The following is a 21,020-nucleotide window of genomic DNA, read 5'->3' as shown; positions in this document are numbered from 1 at the left end:
AGCTACATTATTGAGCTGTCTGGCAAACATAGCATTATCAACAGAGACAAAATATAAAAAGCCATATTTCTACCATGACTGATAAGCTTTCTAAAAACCTCATGGTTACAGCTAGAGTATCAGCTACATTAGGAAAGGAATAAAATTTTTGGTTCTTTAGAATGGGACTGAAGAGAAAGTATACAAATGCATTACAATTTTGATTGGCCATTCTTTTTAATAAAGGCCAGTCAATTCACAAATGAATGTCATTCAGAACAGTTAATTTGGCACATATAAAGAAACAACTCCTTAAGTAGACTTTAAGTAGAGGAGGGATAAAGTATAACAATGACATAATTTGTGTGACCATATGTTGTTTTCCAATCTGAACAATAACCCTTCCAAAGCGCAGGGATTTTAAGTTATCACATATACACAAGAGTTAAGATTAACATAAAAATCTTAGGTTTATGCCATATAGGAGTGTTCCAATTGTTGCAGAAGCTGTAACTCTGAATTTTTCTGTTCATAAAATATCAATCATATTATTAGAATTGTTGTGTTAGGTGAGGAAGGCAGAAGAGAGGCATACACAGAAATGAGAAGGTCATAAAAAAGAAAACTGGACTATACAAGAGTCTGGTTACTTCTTCCCTTATCCTGGCTTCATTGGAAATCCTTTTGCATTTGAGCCACACACAAAATTATTTCTAATGATTTTTAACTTTTGCAGGTTGTAGTCTGTGATGCAGTGGCTTTCAGTGAAACATATTTTGTAATGGGTAAAATTAGACAACTAGCAAGATGTAAACTACCAGTTCAAAGGAAAATACATTTACTGCAGAAAAAAAGAGTCATGAACCTTCTTCTGTATAAGAATTACCATGCCTTAACTACACACTTCTATCTTCAGAATATATAAAGCAATTTGAACAGTATCTGGTGATCAACATACAATATTTACATGGAGTATTCTTCTTACAGTTAAAAAAAAAATGTTTGGGGAAAGAAATTTGTACCTAAATCTAACGTATTTTATATTCCTGTGTATTCTGCATACCAAATAGGCTGATCTCTAGTGAAATGACAACCTTAGTTAATTAAAATAAAACTGAATCACATTCCTCCACAGCAATTTATAATAATATGTTACCTACTTACTTATCAGAAGTCTGTTTTTCTGGATTTGATATAGTACTGTTCTCTATAAGCTCGGAAAACAACGCTTTTGCCAGCTGTAAGGCACTGTACTTGAAGTTTCTTATCATCAGCATATTAATATTTTGAGCAATTCCCATCTATGTTTTAACTTCTCCGACTCCATCCTTGAAGATGGGTTTTCTTCCTGCTGTAGTGCTGCTAGAGGGTGCAAGCAAAGCACAGTGCAATCTCATTCTTAAACACGGTGTCAAGCACTTCTACTTAGATAAAGGGCTACAGCAGCAACAAGACAATCCTATTCCCATCTGAGGTGAGTAAACAGAATTTGCTTTTATACAGCTCCTTTCACATTCAAAATATCACAATATGCTCTACAATAATGAGATAGATACACTGTCATTTTCCTGATCTTAAACACAGAGGGCAAAGCTTTGTCTTGTGAGTAGGAAGAAAAGGAGGTCATGGGTCCTTTAAAATTTCCTTACATCATCTACACTGAAGGACAGAAGGGAATGGAGAAATAACTGAGACAAAACAGACAGGGATGAGGACAGCTGACCATTGAGAAATATGTGAGACATCTCTTTCATCACATTCAAGAAACACCTATCTGGAAGCAAAAATGAATCAGCAGGAAAGATTTTTTTTTTTAAGACTGGCAGCAGGTACAATGTTAATAATATATTTCTTTGAAGGTTTTTCTTGGGCAGGAAAGGGGGGGAGGGTGGAACCAGGAAGCCTGGTGAGATGAATTTCACTTTCAACACAGCAAGTCAGAGATCTATATACATAGAGAGATTCAGTTCAGGTGAATGTAATGTAGTGGGCTGTATTATGCACCTAGTCAACAAAACTACTCATGCTATACAGAAGTGAAATATCCAGGCAAATGAAAATGTGAAAGAAACTTTTGAAACAGTACTCCTAAGCAAAACAGAAAGGTGAGAGAATACTATAAGACAGCTCCCCAGCCTTTGACCAGGGGTCCATCATTCACCCAGTGCAGAAGCTTCTCTAGTGAGGATGGACTTGCCAAGGGAAGTAAAACAATCCTCAGTCTATGGTTTACGGCCAAATTATGCTCCCAAATTAATGAATATACAGTGGTTGCCTAATTAAACTGCATGCTCTGCATCTTGCCTTTCTTCTGCACAGCCAAGACAATAGCTAGATGGAACAGAATAGCAGCTGTTAAACTCTCCAAAAAACTTTACCTATCACTGCTCTGATCAGAGCCTGGAACAGCAGGGGAGAGAGACGTGCCCAAGACTCCACCTTCATCATGTAGCTGTTCATAAACTATTACAGCATCTTTACCAGGAACCATCCCCAGAAGGAAAACACTGGTACGCCTTCTCACAGACCTTCCCACATCCTACCTAAATAATGCCTAAGCTATCAACTACGTGCATCTAGCACCCCTCACAGACAAAGGGTGGATGCTGTGAGTCACTCCTCTTCAGCAAAGTTTTCTGCAAACCACAGCAAGTTCTTGCCCCTTTTTTGTTGGAGGTTTCCCTCTCCTCTGCAAGGAGCAGTTAAGAGTTCATTTGTGTTCACTGTTTAATTCCCCCACTGCCTTTCTTCTTCTAACACATGCATACTTTAGCCTTGGCTATGGCGTGCTGACTGAGGAGGAACAATAGGAGCCTTTCAAGTGTTCAGAGCAAGGCTCAGCTCAGAGACCCGGTCAATATTTGCTGCAGTTTGGAGCCACTGTTTTACAGGTCCTTCCAAGCAGAGCTCACTAGTCAGGAACCCTGAGGCATTACCCAATTTTATTCTAACAAGGAAAAAATAAGGAGGTGAACAGATGACAGTCAACACCACTTTTTCATGGAAATAATCGTTGCCACAAAAGAGAAAAAAAAAAAAAAAAAGAAACGGGAAGGGGGACAGAAGAGGTATAGAGCACACTGAACAATACCGCAACTTAGGTTTGAAGAGTAATTAGCCATTAATAATTAGGAAAGTCATTTTTCTCCTAAAGCTGATAAGCAAAGTTCAAAAATCACATATCAGACAGCTACTATATGCAAATCCACTTAAGGTGACCCAAGCAAACTAAGTATGCAAGGACACTCATGAACTATCTAAAGCTCCTGTTCTCTTTGCAACAGCTAGGTCACAGCATGACCACACACAGACGATAGCAATGCACCCTTTTGCACAGATGGATGCAACTTTCTGATGTTTAAAAACAAGTAAAAAGCATACTCTCCGCTTATCAAGAAAGAGAAAAAAGGACAAAAAAATGACATTTTTCATATAGGATCTTAGTCACGGGCAAGACGTAATTACCAGCCCATAAAAGGGGTAACTTAACACATGGTGGAAGTACAATTAAATGTTTCTAAACAAGTGTTTTTCTAAATACAATCTCAGGATCTCTTTATTTGGAGGGGAGAGAGGGCTCGCCTCTTAATGGCTCTTCTGTAGACGTATTCACCTTGTTCCGGAAGCTTGCAGAACTGCAGCAAAAACAGCAAAAACAAATGTCCTGGTGCAAAACAAGTCATCATTAGCACAGTCTCGCCCCTTCTTCTGCTTCTTCCCTCAGCACCATCCACATTAAATACACACACACACACACAACATGTTTCTAAGAGTGAAAAACAGACAGACTGACAATCATCATTTACCTCTTCAAGCCGAAAGGCAGCCATACGATTTTTCCTTTAGAATGGCTGGAGTCTTGCTTGAACATACTTTCTCACGTTAGACTCCACTCAAAGTTTTGAGTCAGACTGACAATCGACTACTTCAACAGGAAAAATTACAGCTTTAGCTTTAGTGGTGTCAGGATCTTTTGAAAAACAGTTTATGTCAGCCCTTGGGGTTAAAGGTCATGCAACAGCAGAACAGATGCACCTTTCCACCTCCCATCTTCCTTTTTTCAGTCCATGGAGGTTTGATTGTTTGAGTTGCTTTATTTGATACTGTTGCATTATTGTCTTGGCATTTGTTTGATTTTTGGCATTTGGTAACAACAGATGGGGTTCCTGACTGCTTTCCATTCCACCTTTTCATTTTAAGAGAATGCAGGAATGCTTATAACCACCAAAAAATAGGTAGAAAGAACCAATACAATTAAGGGAAGACGCAAACACATCTGCAGCAGAGGTTAGACTCCTGAGCAGCTTAAAAATGCTTGTTTCCAAAACAGAGTTCAAAAGAATACAGGCTTCCCTGTCCTAAGGAAATGTGTACATGCTCCCTTTATACAAAATTCAGTCTGCAGCAAATTTCTCTTAACCACCTTACACATTACATTCTCCTAACCTTATTTGAGGGGTGAGAATTTTAATCGATATATTGATAAACAAACTCTAATATATAGAAAATAAATGTAACTATGACTGAAACAGTAGCTAAGATGGAACAAAAGTTCAGAAGAGGAAAAAAAACATTGAGTAACTTACTAAGGAAGTAAAAGCTAAAATGAACATTGCAGAAGTGGTAAATGAAAATAAAATGAAAAATCTCTACATAGAGATTTAACTACGTTTCATTTTAAAAAATTGTTTAACATTACTAATACTGTTTTTAAAATTTAGAGAGGAATGAAAAACAACAAGGAACAGTAACATACTGTCCACTTAACAGCTGATACTTACTTTGTTCTCTTTTATTGCTGCCTAGACCTCAGAAATAAAAATTATGACATCCCCAATGATTCAGTAAACTCAATGGAAACTTCACGCAAATATAGCACAGCATCTGGTCACAATATGTTAACAGACTAAATAAATACTACAGAATACTACTTACAGCCTATTTCCAACCACATACTATGTAATACTACAGAAAAAGGTAGTAAGTAACCCTGCATTATCACTAATCAGAATATTCTGTATTGCTGAGGTATTTTCTCAACTGACAGGTCATATTTGTCTAAACATTATTATTGCTTCTGATATATTATTTTGATATGGACCAATATCCATAGTAGTAGTAGGTAGGTATTGAAAGAAAGGTACGCTCTCAAATATTGAATTTATCTTTAAAATAAATATTTTTTTTATTTCTTTTCCTTCTCTAAGGTAGAAATGTTTCTCAGACCACAACTGGTAAGAGTACTATCCCTAGCAGCAATCATAGGAAACAGCACTGATCTCTAGCACATTTAACTGAAAGCAACAGAATTTTTTCACCCAGGTACCTCACTATACTCTGGGGACTATGACACTACAATGAATTATTTTGTGAGTAACATTTTGGTTACAGTCTGGAAAACAGAAGACATTTTGACTTAACAGTAGATCTACTCCAATATGAAAGAAAAGAAATAACTTAAGATGATTGGGTTAAACCTACCTAATACTCTCTTCTAAAATTCAGGTCTTGTAGGCATTCACATAGATGTATAAAGAAAAAAAAATCACACAAACTAGATGCAGTATTTCCTCTTTCAGACATAACAAGACAAACAAACAAACAATTCTTAATTGAGCACTGACTGCAATGGTCAGATTTACTCAGAGAAGGTACAAACGCAAAACTGGTTTCATCAGTAATAATATATTAGATACAAACTCTACACCTAAAACAAAGTACCCATGAAACTGTTCCAAATGCTTTGTTCTGAAGAAGGCCATTATATCAGCACTAAATCAAGACAGCTAATATGAAAAATGGAAAACGGAGATTTCTTTTTACAGTAAGCTATAAAATATAGTTCAGTCAGAGACAGGGTCTGAAAAAGTAATATTAAAGTGATGGCGTAAATCACAAAAAAGTGTATTTTTTTTTTAAAGCAAAATATCATGCTTTGTACTAGAAACAATGAATATGGAGATCCTCTTCATAATGTGTTCCTGGCAAGTAAGTTTTATATGGTTGAGATATAGAGAAAAGGTTCGCTTCGAATTTGAATGCAGTGAATAGCCAGGGTATAATGAGAAACAAGTATGATCTACCTCTCTAATTAATTTTCCTTCTTCACCTACATTGTCACTTGTTATGATAATGTGAATCTTAACCTTAATGAGAAATTTCATACCACCTTGATTAAAGATACTGCAAATAACAACAGTCTTTATATTTTATTTTTACTTTAATGAGGAAACTCTTTATGCTCTCAAAACCCTCAACAAATGTATGGAACTTCTGCTAGTGAAGAAAATAACATATCTGCATCCAACTTTTGTGCCAAGTGTTAAAAGACTGATTTATATTTCATGTTTTTAAATGAGAATTATGCTATTAAGCGTGTTAGAAAATGATCATGTTCTCTGCAGGAAGTGTTCCTGTATTTTTTGTAAATGTAGTTTGTCTGGGGACTGTTTAACACTTAAGTTCCTCAATAAAATTGTGTACACATCCTTTAAAAGGATTGTGAACTTAACATAATTATTAAACTTTCACACTATTTCAAAGATTTATTTTTTTTTAATCAACTTCACAGAAAATTTTCAAAGATTTCTAGGACCCTAAAGACAACTCATTACAAATACTTACAAGTAACATTAAGTTGGGTCCACTATCCTACAACAGAAACTATAAAACATGACAAAATTTTGTATATATGTATGACGGATTCAGTTTAATAATTAGGACTTTATTTTTTTTTTAAATGAGACTCATTTTTAAGAAAAGGAGGTGTATTTCATCAATGCATGTCTTTCCAAATTAAATGTGTCACATTTCCTAAAAGATGTTTCTTCCTCTCGTTATGTTGTATCTCATAGCCCCTAGACATCAGCAAGTCCACTGGACATCAAGAAAAACATAGTATTTGATATTGCTTTAAATGAAATTGCTTCAAGAAAAATTGCTTTCTTATTCTTCCAGCAGCCTCAAAACACAATACGAAAAAAAAAAAAACAAACACAAAACTACAAAAAGCTGTCAGCGTTTTGGTAAACAGGTAACAACACACATTGTTATTGTATTAAAAAGAAGAAGTAAGATCCTCTGGCAAAATAGTAACTTTTATTTTGTAGAAGATTATTGTTGTATTTTGTAGAAAATAGAGAATTATTTCCTGAATACAGTGTTTCAATTATTTCATTGAGAAATGGACTCTATCATATTTGGACACTCACAAGATCCATCTGGTCTTTAACAAGTATCTTAGCCAGGAAAGAAACATGTATCACATAGTGCTTTGGAAAACACATAACCTGTATCCTAATTTTGCACTACTGATTTTAGTTTCGATCTTAATCATTCTTTAGCACATACCAAATTGTCCCTGACTACATACGGTGCCCAGCACAGCAGTGCCTCACCGTATGCTCACCACCTAGGGCTAGCCAGCCCACACTGCTGACGCTGCTGGTGGCACAGTGACTGTTCATCCACTGGGTTCACCTCTATCTCCTCAGCTCCCCAAAGCTGTGGGTCACAACCCTGCAAAAGCAGTTTAAGAAGGTTCCATCTAGATATTATTTGGATCCGTTGAGACAAATATCCACATACGTGGCTTGGTCTCAGTAGATTTCAGTTGCGTGGTTTGCAAGGCCTTGTGGAAGGAGGCAAGCCTAATGACTGGAAGTCCCGCTCATGAGCAACACCATGCCATTGTGACCACGGGACCTCAGTCAGCTCCTCTCCAAACCTGTGGGAGAATCACTTCCCTTCCGTGGAGACAGATATGAATGCTGCCTAGAATACTGCAGTAAGAAAGCATCAAAAGATGGCAGATTAAAAAAAAAGACCAACTTTAGATCCTTGGTATCCATTGAGCATATAAGGCAAATAGACTATGATTCCTCATTATACACATCAGATCCTACAGACTTCACCTATTCAAAAAAAACAATGATAATAATAATAATAAAAAATAAAATAAAATATAAATTTACACTGTTTTCCTCAAGCAGCTTTAGGGATCATTTTTTGATAGGTATTTAAGTACCTAAAGGTGTAAGAAAGCAGAAATAAAATCTAAGGCAGCTAGGTACCAAGCAGTCTCAAAAATCCCACACAGCTCTTCTCTGTAACTCCAGGTACCTAAACATATTCAAAATCCTGGCTCCAAGGATCTATTCTTTTTAAAATCTGTGGGCTAAAAAAATTTGCTTAAATAAATTATTCATTTTACAGGCTACAGAAGAAAAACATTAGTAAATATTAGTGCAACGGCATGACTTTACTCCTTCAATGTCTTTTAAGTACAGCATTCTACAGATAATTCACTCTCCAGCTACGCCCTCATGCTTACATTGGGAAATATCTGTGCACTGACAAACAGAACTGGCACACACTTCACCAGAGTCACTGCTGCAACACTCCAAAATCTTAACCTCCTGATTTCACTGAGGATGACCCGCAGGCCGTGGACTGAAAACAGAAAAAAGGTGAACAAGCAAACTTATCTGAAAGCACTAGCTGCTTTCTTTCAGCATTTTTTATCCAGTTTACTATGCAGGACACAAGCAAAAGAATACAAAGGATAAGATGATTTGCACCCACTTAATAAATGCAGGCAAATACCAGCTTTGATCTGAGCAATTTTATTGGAAAGCTCAGTTCACCAGAAAGTGTGCAAGAGAGAAAGAAACAGAGAAAGGCAAAAGTGACTGAACGTAAAGGGAAAAGTGCGTGCAACTTAGCCATAAGTGAGGGGAAAAATGCAACCCTAGAATTAAGGTCTTTTGAATACAGGAATAATAAACTTCCATGTAAATGTCACTTCACTATGACTGAGTTTCCCCAATTGGGTATTGTATATATATAATTTTATATATATAATTATTAGGCACACACTTTCCATGTTCTTTACCCCCAAAAGCAGATCTGACAATGGTGACAGCAGAGTGTGTAATTAGTTTTTATTGTTCCCCTGACAGCCATAGCTCTGGAAGGACCCCTTGCCTTTTCCATTGTAAATGTTATGGAAAAATACACTAATGACAGGCATTTAATTATGGGCACAGCAACCATGATGGGAGCTGTGCCAAAAGTGATTGGCAGAATTGGATACCAGATATTCACAGCAATGGCTCCTTTTTTCCCCATACCTTGTAACCCAGATTGCTGAAGATGTGTTTTTGTTTAATGTATCTTTTCTGAAGCTTCACTTATAGGTTATAGATACTATCATCAACCACCAACTTAAAAACAGACAGGAACAATAAATAGACAAAATGATATTTTTTTTGCTCAAAAGCAGCAAGAGGTTTTCTGAAAGAGCTCTACCAGCGACAATGCCATCAACATAAAAGAAATCCCCAACAACTCTGGCACATAGATGACATTTTTATTTGCCTTTTTTTTTTAATATACACAGATACAAACAAGAAGATATTATGTCCCCTTAACACATCTTTATTAAATATTTACAACAAACTGTCCCACATTCAACTGTAGTTGCTGAGGTGCTTTTTTGCCTGATTAATTAGCAATTGGGAGACACGCTTTTTGGCAGCTTTTGTATCCCTATTATTTCTTCTGTTTTGGCACAAAAACTCCCTTTTGGGAGCACCAGTATGTGTACTGTACCCCGCTTAGTGATGGATCACTAATTTTTAATAAACTAAGCCCCAAGAGAACTATAAAAAGATGTATAAGTGTACTGGAGCAATAACTGTAAGCAAATAGAAAAAAAAAAAAAGGGGGGGGGGGGGGGGGGAAGAGCTGTTGCAGTACATAAAGTATGAGGTCTTTTCCAGATCACGCATGGACAGCCTATCTAGGAGATCACATGTATTCCAAAGACACGGGCCTGAATTGGCTTTTAAATACTTGCTCCAAATCTTTAAAAAGCTTTAAGAAGGGGACTAGCTAATGTGGATGCGCATTTTCCTTGAAGAATGCTATATCTGAATGTCCCCTCACTGTTTCTCATCCCTCCCCCATCACCAGATGAATGAAATTACTCTGTGAAGCAGATCTCTATGAAGAATGACCACACAATTCTGGACCAAACGGTACTAAGTCTATGTAGCAGTCACAAATCCCTGGCTAAACCGAACAAAGCAACATTATTCCTAAGTGGTAAGTTTGGGAATATAAAAGTGAAGCTGTCTGTCTCTAAAGTGGAAACTTGCAAATAGCTGTAGAGTCAATGTTGGCTCTCCATCCCCCATCCAGCTGGCTCTCATATCAGTAACTTCAAAAATGCAGTTTGCCATTATGGTGGCTTAAGGCACTTTATGTGCCAGTGCAATGACCATGCTGTGTGTGCATGTCAGAAGGTCAATACTTTCAAATTCCAGAGTCTCTCTTTATTTCCTTCTTTTCTGGAAACAATAGGAAAGAGAGCAGGATTGATAGTTCCTACTTTGTTAACTTCTGCTCACCAAATGCCCTGCCTGTATGAATACACGACTATTTTTAAAATTTGATTAGACATCAACTAAAGGGGGAAAAAAAAACACAAAAAAAAAACCCAATGCAGCTGTTTTTCCCGCTTATTAGCAACATTAATTAGGAAGTTTCTTTGGAGCAACTTTTAACAGTTCCATGGAAGGCAACATCATTAAAGCTGTTAGCAGTCCTTACCTAACACTGATTAACCAGCATAGCAGACTGATAGCTGTACTACAAAGATCATCATCAAACCTACCAGTAGGCGAAATATTTTTTTTCTGCCTCCTCACAAAAAAAAAAAAGAATCTACATTTTATTTACATAGCACTACAAAACCAGCAAAGCCTTAGCCACAGATGAGGATTTATTTGTTTAGTTTTGATGAAAAAATTTAGAATGTATGTAGCTCCTGCTTCAAAGGCACAGACCGCATACAAGGTACCCAAATTTATTTACAAAATTTAAACAGATGTAAAGAAAAAATCAAAATGAAAAATTCTGTGTACAGTACAAATACTGTAATAAAAATTAAAATATATTTCTTAACAATTCCTTGTGTGATTAGATAATGGGATTAAGGAATGTGTGTAGAGAGAATGGGAAAAAATCTTCTGAACCATAATATTAACAGAAAAAATACTACTTTGAAGTCCACAAAAGGAAAAAGGTAGTTTCACTGTTACCCACAACGGAAAGGCCACAGTGTTCAACTACTACTGATGAGCAAACCACATAATATGAATATGCCTGCCACTGCCCAGCATCCACCCAGAAGCAAAAAAAAAAAAAAAAAAAAAAAAAAAAAACATTTTGGGGAGGAAAAAATATATTCTTTTAATGAACAAACAACATCCATGCTACACTGTAAATATTAATTATGACATAAAATACATTCAATCAAATGTATTTCTTAATTGTTATGAGGCTGAATTTTATCAATGAAAATGGAACAAAAAGATATTTTAGCATACAGTGATCAAAGCAAACTTATCTACTGATTTTCACTTCATCTGATGATTCACAAGCAAATTACTCATTCTCTGCACTCCAGCACCACTTCATTACTGACATAAAAAAAATTAAAATGGGGTCTTTCAAATAAAATGATTCTTCAAGAGTCCAATATAAAAAAAAAATAAAAAAAATTTGAAAGTTAGTCAGTGATGAATGTGTATTTTTTTAATTGTAAGTATTACTATCAAACAGTTCTTTGTCAGATTAATATGCTGATTTAATGATGGAAAGTAAAATACAAGAAGTAAAATGTAACTAATACTGTACTTATAGGTTTTGTCAGTCTACGATCCCTTTTTTTTCACACCATATACCAGCCTGGATAGGTAAATTCTTCTCCCAGATTATACTGCAAGTGACAGAATAGGAATCATAATCTTGACTTTTCCAGTAAAAATCGCCAAACCTGAAGAATTAGCTGTAAGAAGTTGCTGTTAGCTATTCAAGCACATCTTGCTAATTAACAGGGCTCTTGTGTATCTTCTCGTTAGTTGATTTCTCTTTTGACAGCATTTTTACTGGTCATGCATTTAAACAGAAAAATGGGCATAAAACTCCTATCATATCAGATAACAGAAAATGGGCATCAAACTTTCTCTACATTTTGCAGCAGTCAAAAATAAACAAACTCATTTTTTCATAAAACTAGGATCTAATGATGGATTTTCATCAACCTGTCAACAGTAAAATATGATGGACATTTCCCCAGATGAAAAACATATAGGAGGTTTACTTTTCTGTTATTGGAAACCATAGTGTTCTATAGAAGCAAGATAAAATCTCTGTCCTCACAGACTAGCATCATTTGTATTATTATTATTATTTTAATTTTCAAATACTTGATTTTAACACAAACAATTTTTAAAAACATGTGGGAATAGGAATTTGTGGTTTTGTAATGTCACAACCTATGCTCAGTTTCTTAGAAAAGGATTTCAGACATCTATCCATGTTTGCATACTTTAAAATAATACCCACCATTTTAAATGAGCTCAATTATAATCTAGCTTTTAGAGACTACAATGAATAGGGAGAATGCAAAAATGCAAGGGAGACTTCCAATGCATGAACGGTTCTTTTCTTCCATCCAGTAATGCTGAACTGCATTACAGTAGGGTTTACTCACAATAACTGTAATATCACCAGAAAGCAGTTTCAATAACGTGTCTGTTTATTTTAAACCAAATGTTTCCACTTCGTTATATTGGCGTGCTGCTGACTGACTACTTTTTAAGCAGAAGTGCAAAGAAAACTTAAACAGGACCCTTTATTATCAACAGTGAATTAGACCATTCAGAAATACTGGAAGATTAGATTAATCGTGAGAATAAAGACATTTGAAAAAAATGTTCAGAACAGGACAGCTGAAGAAGAAAAACGCAGTTCCAAAATATTTCTCTTTGCCTTAAAAAAAATCTGAAAAACTAACAGTGAACCAGAAGAGCAAGACAGGTGCATCTCACAGTTATGGAAGAACTACTGACTACTCATGCTTTCTCCATGAAAGGTTGTGTCTTTGTTAGCATTTTCTCTAAGGAGATCAAAATGACCAGCCTTCTTCACGCGCTTTGTTGAAGCCTAATATTTCTACCATGCAGTACACTGCCCAGTGACACCGGCTGTTTCAGGAAGAAGCAGTAACAAGGTACTCTAATAAGCCCTGAGAGTTCTCAAAGCACATGCCTGTAATCTTCTCTGTTTCATTTTACATCTGTGTGCCTGTGTGCTTGGGCATCCACCCACCTGCCTACCTACTGGCCTGGGGGCTGCCAGCATGCAAAGGAAGAGCACAACAGGAAGACTGCCAAGAACCACAACACAGATCCCACTTTTTTAAAATAAATATATATTGTTTATTTTACTACTGCGATTATTTTAAGCCAAAAAGATCTGTGCTGGAAGACGAGAGCTGGGAATGAGTTTGTAACAAACTATTTTCTCAATGTTAAGTTCACTGATTAGAAAATTGTAGAGATTTTCTTCCCATACAACAATCATGATTTACTCTATGCCGCACCTCCTTCTAATGACACATTTCAATGCATACATACGTATATGCTTGCTCACATATATATGCACATATACAACCACTGAAAGCCATGCATATCCATGTAATATGCATATACATATTATATACTTCTCACCTTAAAACTGCAAGGACCGTGACTCCAGAAGGACTAATTGCATTCATTCATTTTCTCAGCCCAGCATGAAGCTGGTAGATTGCTGGGATCACAGCAAGAGGGGAGGGAGAGGATGGCTCTTCTTTATCTGTCCCTCCCCATAAGGATACAGGGCTCGCAGAACGAATGCAGTGAAATGTCCTTGGTATGTACATTTGCAAAAGATTTAATAAGGAGCATTTCATGAAAATCATTTACCACTGAACAAGGTGCCTTTCACACAAAGGTGGAAGGCAATGAAACTATTATTCTTTGTGTTTCTTCCGTAGAATGTTTCAAACTACCTCAAAAGTGCACTTTTAAAATAAACACCAAAATTCTTTTGGAGACATGAGGTGTTGGCAAAACTACTAAGAGCAAAGAAAGTAGGTGTTAAAGAATCAAAGGCTCTGCTACTGATCTTTTAATTACAAGAAATCAGTCAGAGATTCTTTCAGCTCTTGAAGCAAGCTGCCACATAAAATGCTCCCAAAACATAAGCCATACTGTTTGTACGGCTCACTTACTTAGGGGGTATTATGCCTCTCTTGATATAGAAATGATGTGGAATACCAAACCCAAAGCAAATGTCTTGATTTTGTCCCTTTTCACCCCCAACTTCTTAGTTGTTCTTACCAAACTCAACTGCCTCTTTCCTATTCCAATTGCATAGTTTCCCTAATCTCTGTATTTAAGCAGAACTATTTCAAGATGGAAAAGAAAGAAGAAAAAAATAGAAGATGCATGACCTCAGCATATACCATCAACATGCAATGGTGAAATCTTCAAATGCGCATCAGCAAATGGAGGATGCTTGTCCGTCTGTTCGTCCATCCATCCATCTATCCAGCCAGCATATTCCCAAGAAGTGCCAGGCATGCACAGGCAGCCATGGCCAGAGCTTCTCAGCGCTGGGTCTGTGCGTTTGGTGGGTTCGGGGAGGCACTTAAGTACACATCTATTCACCCACCAGCTGCAACAGAACTTAAGTATTGCAGTATGCAGTTCAGTGGGGTCAGATGCTTTTCTGACTCAGTGCCTGAACACTCAGTTGCAAAATGCTCCACATTTTAAGCATCCGGGTAGTAAGATTCTGGTCTATTCACAGAATTTTCGGAAGCATCCACTCATTTTCCTGTTCACTGATACCCAAGTATCTCTCTTAACAAGAACTCTAGCACTGCTGATCGAAATATGGTACCCAGGTTAATACTGGCAACTTACCAATTGAATATGACATGATTTCAATCTATTCAATTCTCTAATTAACAGCTGATTTCTTGATTTTATTATCCACCTAAACACACACACGAAGAAAATGTATCAGCATCCTATATCTTTATGATTCTCTTGTGAAGGTAATTTTATACACAATTTTCTTCTGTAAGAGATAACCAAATCCAATAAGACTCCTAATAAAAAATATTTGCTTTCCTGAGACTACAAGGTTTGGCCTCTATGTGTGACCAGAAACTAGACTTGAATGGCAAGTCTTTTTAACTACCGTGAAACCAGTAACAATTTATGAAGCTACAAAACCTGCCACTGAAATAACTACAGGAAAATACCTAAATACCAACCACAACGTTGAAGCACAGTCCTGCAAGCAGAAAAATGTAATAATAATTACTAAAAATAGCTCATGTTGAACCTTGACAAGATTAACAGCAGTAGCAAGTGCTAAGCAAGTCGACTGCTTCAATATTTGGCTCAGTTACATGACATTTTGGCTGGATTTTCATTACAAGGACACCAGCTATCAGGATTAAATGCATATGCTCCATTACCAAACAAACTTCCAAAAGTATTTTAAGCATTGGATTCAGAGGAATATACTGTGACAAGAGCATTTTCCTCTCTTCTATAAGAATACATATGCAGACGGTACTGAAAGACATTAAAGGGGTAATTAGAATTTACATGCACTGAATTCTAAGCCCAAGAATAACAAAAATATTAGACACATTTTCAGGCATATTCCATGAATAACTTTCAATCCACGCACACACACAAATAAAAATAGACGAAATAACCTTATTTTATTATACTTCAAAAGTCTGATACTTAAACATAATCCCATCTGGAATTGGACTACACCAGTTACAGTACTTTGTGTATGCTGATAATTAAAATACGAAACAGAAAATAAGGAACGGGAATGCTTAAAATGTTTCTAAGAAAAGACGCTCTGTAACAATATTCAACTTTCTGTTACTTGTACATACTAACAATAATGATTCTAGAACACTTTTTAATTATTCTAGCAGAACTTTGGCAACCATTCAAGAAATGTAATATGAACTTGTTAATAGACTCACAGAGTCTTTTTAGTTACCAAAATATTGTTCACACAAGCAGTACTTATCAAGTTGGGCCACTCATCAACTTACTATTGTATCTTTTAATAAGGATGAGATCTTTCTGTATATTTCATTTGCTGGAGTTTCACACTACAAAACTAAGCATCGTGGTATCCGAGATAAATTGAATCATTATTAAGTACTTCAGACGGGGTTTTCATGAAACCTTACTTTACCTTGCCTTTAATCACTATCAAAATGATGAAGATTTCATTTCTAAACTTAGTTAATTAGTTCTACACTGGTTGTTAATTTTTTTGAATAAGTACAACAAGAAAGTAAGCTAAAGAACTGTGGCCGCACTGGTGTCTATAGAATGGCAGCATATTTTGCCTTCTAATTTCAAATCGTTATCTCAGAGTAAGCATTCCTACTTACTTCTATGGGTAAAAAACCTGACTGTCCATTTCCTGAATCTCTCTCTAGAAGCAGATAAATCACTTAGGAGTTATTCCTACAGCACTGCTAAATGACCTAAAACCATTGGTAACGAACGCGAATTTTGCCTTCACCTTACATCCTGACAAAATGACTTCAAACCAAAAGTGTTTTCTTTTCTTTGGGTCTCCCCAGTCTAACCAATGAGGTGTTTGCCTGTTTCTCTGTAATGATCATGCAACTTGAAAGGCACACAGAATAAAACAAAGGAGAAATATAGCGGCACCCTGCTCTTCCTCCCAGTTTTAACTCACGGACAAGCACCACATGTCCAAATAGATACTTTCTTTGTGAGAGGGGGCAATGAGTATTTTAAGAGAGAAATAAGCATTTGTTTTTCAAGGGGAAGGTTTGGAAGCATCTTGCAATTAAGTATTCCTCTGGTGTTTGGAAGAATAACAGTACTAAGTTTTCTCTGCAGTCTGCTATTTTTAATGTTGGACTAAGAGAAGATTTCATTAACAGCGGTAAAATACCATTAAACTCATTAAAATCCTCACAAATTCACTCAGTGCATAATACCCACTGACTAGATGAGTGCTGCTTGTACCTTCAACTACCTCTACCCATGTGCAGTTGTCGTGTGAGCTCATCACACACGAGACTGCAGAAGTTAAAAATCCTGAATGTGAGGTTATTTTTGAAGTATTTTGTTTAACTGCTACATCAGCAACATGTGCAGATCATTTAGGCAAACCTATTTCTTTCAACAATCCCTCTTCTGCCCAGTGGGATTTGTGAATATTTTTTTTTCCAACAGTAACATTTCATTTTGCCTAACAACAATAGAAAAAAAAAAAAAAAGCTGTTTTTGAGAGAGAAGCAATTTTTTCAGATGTGTGGTATACGATGCAACTTTTTGTCTCATTTACAACGAGCAATTTTTTTCAAGCAACGCATGTCAAGAGAGGAAAATGTAGAGACAGGCACTTAAAATTATAGATGCTCATCGTTCCCAGGCACGGCTGCTTCTTTGGATAAATACTTTTTTGTCCTAAGCTTTTTGTGCCAGCCATGTAATGCTGAGGCATTGTTAGCAGGAACCCAGCATCCAAGTGCGGGACAGAGCAGCTACCTCTTCACACTTGGAAATTCTGCCCGTAACCTCTGCATCACCTATTCTGAAGCCACTCTGGAATACCGAGTAGGGGAGTTTTCTGCAGGCAACACAGACCTATTAAAAAACATGACCTGTGACAAAAATCAATGTGCTAATCTCAAACCAAACAGCAGTATCAGAAGCATAAAAAAAGAGATAACCTAAGATAAAATAGCCCCAAATTTATTTAGACTAGCTTGACATGGGTTTTTTTGTTTGTTTTTTAAGAGAGAAAGAAAGGGAGAAAGAGGGAGAAAGAGGGAGAAAGAGGGAGAAAGAGGGAGAAAGAGGGAGAAAGAGGGAGAAAGAGGGAGAAAGAGGGAGAAAGAGGGAGAAAGAGGGAGAAAGAGGGAGAAAGAGGGAGAAAGGAAAAGTCTGTTCACACGTACTTTAACAAGGAAAAAAAAAAATACCCGGGTGACTTTTCCTCCAAACACACGGATACCATTTGGAGCAGCGCTGAAATTCCCCGATGCTAAACGCGAGGGGGAAACTCCAGGAAAATCACGGGAGCCTCCCAAAGCGTGCTCGCTCCGCCGCGTTGCAGAGGCGACTGTCAGGAGCGGGGACGCCGTCCAGGCGCCCTCTTGCCCCCCCGACGGCCCCGGCCCGGTACCTACCTCGCCTCCTCTCGGCTAGCCCCGGACCCCCGACGGGCGGCGGCGGGGAGCTGTGATGATCCGGACCGATAAAGGGGAGAGACCCCCGGCGGGGCACCAGCTTCCCCCTCACCCCCCCTCCCCAAAATTTATAATAATTAAAATAAAAGTTTTCCGCCCCATCCCGCAGACGGGGCATCTCCCGCAGGCTCCGGGCTGCAGCAGCCGCCGCCGGCGCTCCCCTCGCTCCCCGCCCGGCGCCTCCCGACCCCCGTCCGCGTCTTTTTCTAGTCCCCCCGCGGCCGCCCCGCGTACCTGGGGTTGGTGCTGTTCCAGTAGACGGCGTAGCGGTCGGCCACCCCCTTGGCGCCCGGCTCCTGCCCGCGAACGCACACCCACAGCGCCGCGGCCGCCAGCAGCAGCATCTCCACGTGCGGCATCGCGCCCGGCGGAAAAAAAAATTAGGGGAAGGGGGGTGGAAGGCACGGGAGCGTGGGGAGGATGGTAAAAGGAAAAAAAAAAAAAGGGGGAAATGTGGCAATAAAAATAAAATGAAGGGGGCAGAGAGGGGGAGGCTGGCGGGAGAGAGGGAGGAGGGAGAAGCGATGGGCTCCTCTCGGCAGCCGGCGGGGATGCGCGACCCGCGGGGACCCTCAGGCAGCCTCACCCCGGCAGGGGGAGGTGGGGGCCGAGGCGGGCGGCGGCGGCAGGCGGCGGGCGGTGCTCATTCACCGGGAGGCCGGGGCACGACATACACCGGGCCCCCGGCGCCGCGCCCCACCGCCCCCTGCGAGTGGCCCCGCGGCTCGGGGGCGGCCGCGGAGCGAGGGGACGGGGAGAGGGGGGCGCGGGGCTCCGCTCGCTGGGGGAGCCCGCGAGGGGTCCCGGCGGCGGATTAAAGACCGCCGGCTGGGAGAGGGGCGAGGGGGGCCGGAGGAGCTCGGAGCGGTAAGTTTGTGTCTTCCTTCCCGGCCCTCCGCGAATGCAAAAGCAAAGAGGAAATTAAAAAAAATAAAATAAAATAAAATATAAAATAAAATAAAATAAAATAAAATAAAAGGGTGTGTGGTGGTGGCGGTGGTGGTGGTGGAGGGGCAGCAAAAGCCCTGAGGAGTTTGTTTGCTGCGCTGATGGGAGTTGGGGAGCCTGTTCTGCAGCGCAGAGTGTCTTGAAGGAGACTTTGTGGAGTGGTTTTCTCGTCCTTCCTGTTCCTGGGCGTTGGATGCACCAAGGACTGAGCAACAGCAAAGGCAAAAGGAAAAAAAAAAAAAAAAAAAAAAAAGGAGGGGAACAGAAAAAAAAAAAAAAAAAAGAACGGCCAATCCAAGAAATATTGCGGCGTGGAAACCAAGGAGATGGAAATAAAAATTATTTTATGGGAGGGCGTGGAGAAAAGCAAAACCTCGGAGAAGTGGAAAATCAAGCCTGCAAACTCCTCTGGTGATGCCGGTCCTGGTTGGCCTCCCCAGCCCGGGGGAGGGACGGAGCGGTGCGGCGAGGTGCGGAAATCTGCTTCAGCTTCCCGGAGCGCCTCTGTGATAAAGCAGGGTCCAGTCCCGGGAGCATCAACTTCTGCGGAAGGACAAAACAGTTTGAACGAGCAGGGAGGGGTTGGGAGGAAAAGAATCCACCCCTCAGATGGCTACATAAGGAGATCGGGAAAAAAAAAAATAAAAAAACACCACCCCGGTTCTTCTCGGTCTTGCCCGACAGCTGCTCCCCTTTTCCCTCTGAAGCAGCAGCAGGAGCAGCAAGGAAAGACGTACCACGCCAGCAGGCAAATAAATAAACTTGAATGCAGCGGCAGGCAGGGAGGGATCGTAAAGAGCGAAGAGGATTGGAGGGGCAGAAGTCACTTTTGCGGAAAAAAAAAAAAAAATCGCTTTATGGGAGGAAAGGAGAGGGAAAAAAAAAAAAAAAAACCTTTACACAGTCACGCCCCCTTCTTGCAATGACCGGTCCCTTCGCTGCGCCTCGATCCGGCACCAGCCGCCTGCGGGAGCGGGCAGCCGGCGCTGCCGCTGCGAGACGGAGCCGGAGGCAGCCGCAGGGCGCGGGGGGCGCGGAGGTGTGCACGCAGGCACGCTCACAGCACACACTCACGCTCACACACACTCACACACGTACATACATGCACACGCGTGGGTCCGAAGCGGGATGTGGCGGCGGCGGGCGCCGGGGATGAAGGCGAGGAGGAGGAGGAAGAGGAGGAGGAGGAGGAGGCGCAGGCGGGCAGCTCGCGGCTCGATCATGTGGGGCTTCTGCATGCGGCGTGCCGGGGAAGGGGGGCACCCGCCGCCGCAGCCACTCACCGAGCAGCCTGCTGTTTGCTTACGGACCGATTCCCCCCCCCCCCCCTTTTTTTTTTTTTTTTTTTTTTTTTTTTTTTTTTTTTTTTTTACACCTCGACCCGATTGGCTTGCCGCACGAGAGGAGGAGGAGGAGGAGGAGTCGCAGGCTTCTCCCTCCTCCGTGCCAAAAAAAAAATATTAAAAAATAAATAAATAAATAAATAAAAAAAAAGAAACTCAAGCCGGCCCCACCCTCCCGAAACCTGCCTAAGTGAATTACGGAGACGCCGGAGCAGCTCCTGCGCAGCCCGGGTAACCGTTTCGGCGCCGGCTGCCACCCCCAGCGCCCCCAAACCCCCAGACCCTGTTCCCAAACTGGGCTCCCCCCCCCCCCCGCCACCCCTCCCCCTCCGCGCCCGCGGGGACTCCGCAGGTGAGTGGCTACCGAGGGCGGGGCCTCGCCAGGGGGCGGGGCCTCTCCGCCAGGGGGGCGTGGTCTCTTAACGGGGGCGTGGCCTCCGGCGTTGCCGCGGTGACGGCGGCCCAGCGCGGCGCCGTTCGGAAGCGCCCTGACGCCCCCCAGCGGCGGGCGGCGGCGCCTCACTGCGGGGTGGGGCGCGGGCAGCCCGCCTTCCCCTCCCTCCCCCTCCCCTCCC

At 40.2% G+C, this 21,020-nt stretch overlaps 1 protein-coding gene across 3 annotated transcripts in view; it reads right to left on the bottom strand.

The window, feature by feature from the left end:
* The window catches only part of EFNA5 (ephrin A5), a 210,842-nt gene extending 191,807 nt beyond the window's left edge, over positions 1-19,035 (bottom strand). The window contains exon 1 of one of the 3 annotated variants that reach the window (XM_080572840.1): positions 18,389-19,035. In XM_080572840.1, coding sequence (XP_080428966.1) covers positions 18,389-18,513 — 125 coding nt within the window. In that variant the 5' untranslated portion in view covers positions 18,514-19,035. Of the gene's footprint in view, positions 1-17,863; positions 18,055-18,388 lie in introns of those variants that run through there. The other 2 variants (XM_080572843.1, XM_080572842.1) reach the window with 2 other exon arrangements.
* Positions 19,036-21,020: the final 1,985 nt, after the last annotated feature.

Source organism: Anser brachyrhynchus (genome assembly GCF_964034855.1).
Source record: "Anser brachyrhynchus genome assembly, chromosome: Z".
Classification (NCBI taxonomy): domain Eukaryota; kingdom Metazoa; phylum Chordata; class Aves; order Anseriformes; family Anatidae; genus Anser; species Anser brachyrhynchus.
This window is presented reverse-complemented; position numbering and strand designations above follow the sequence as displayed.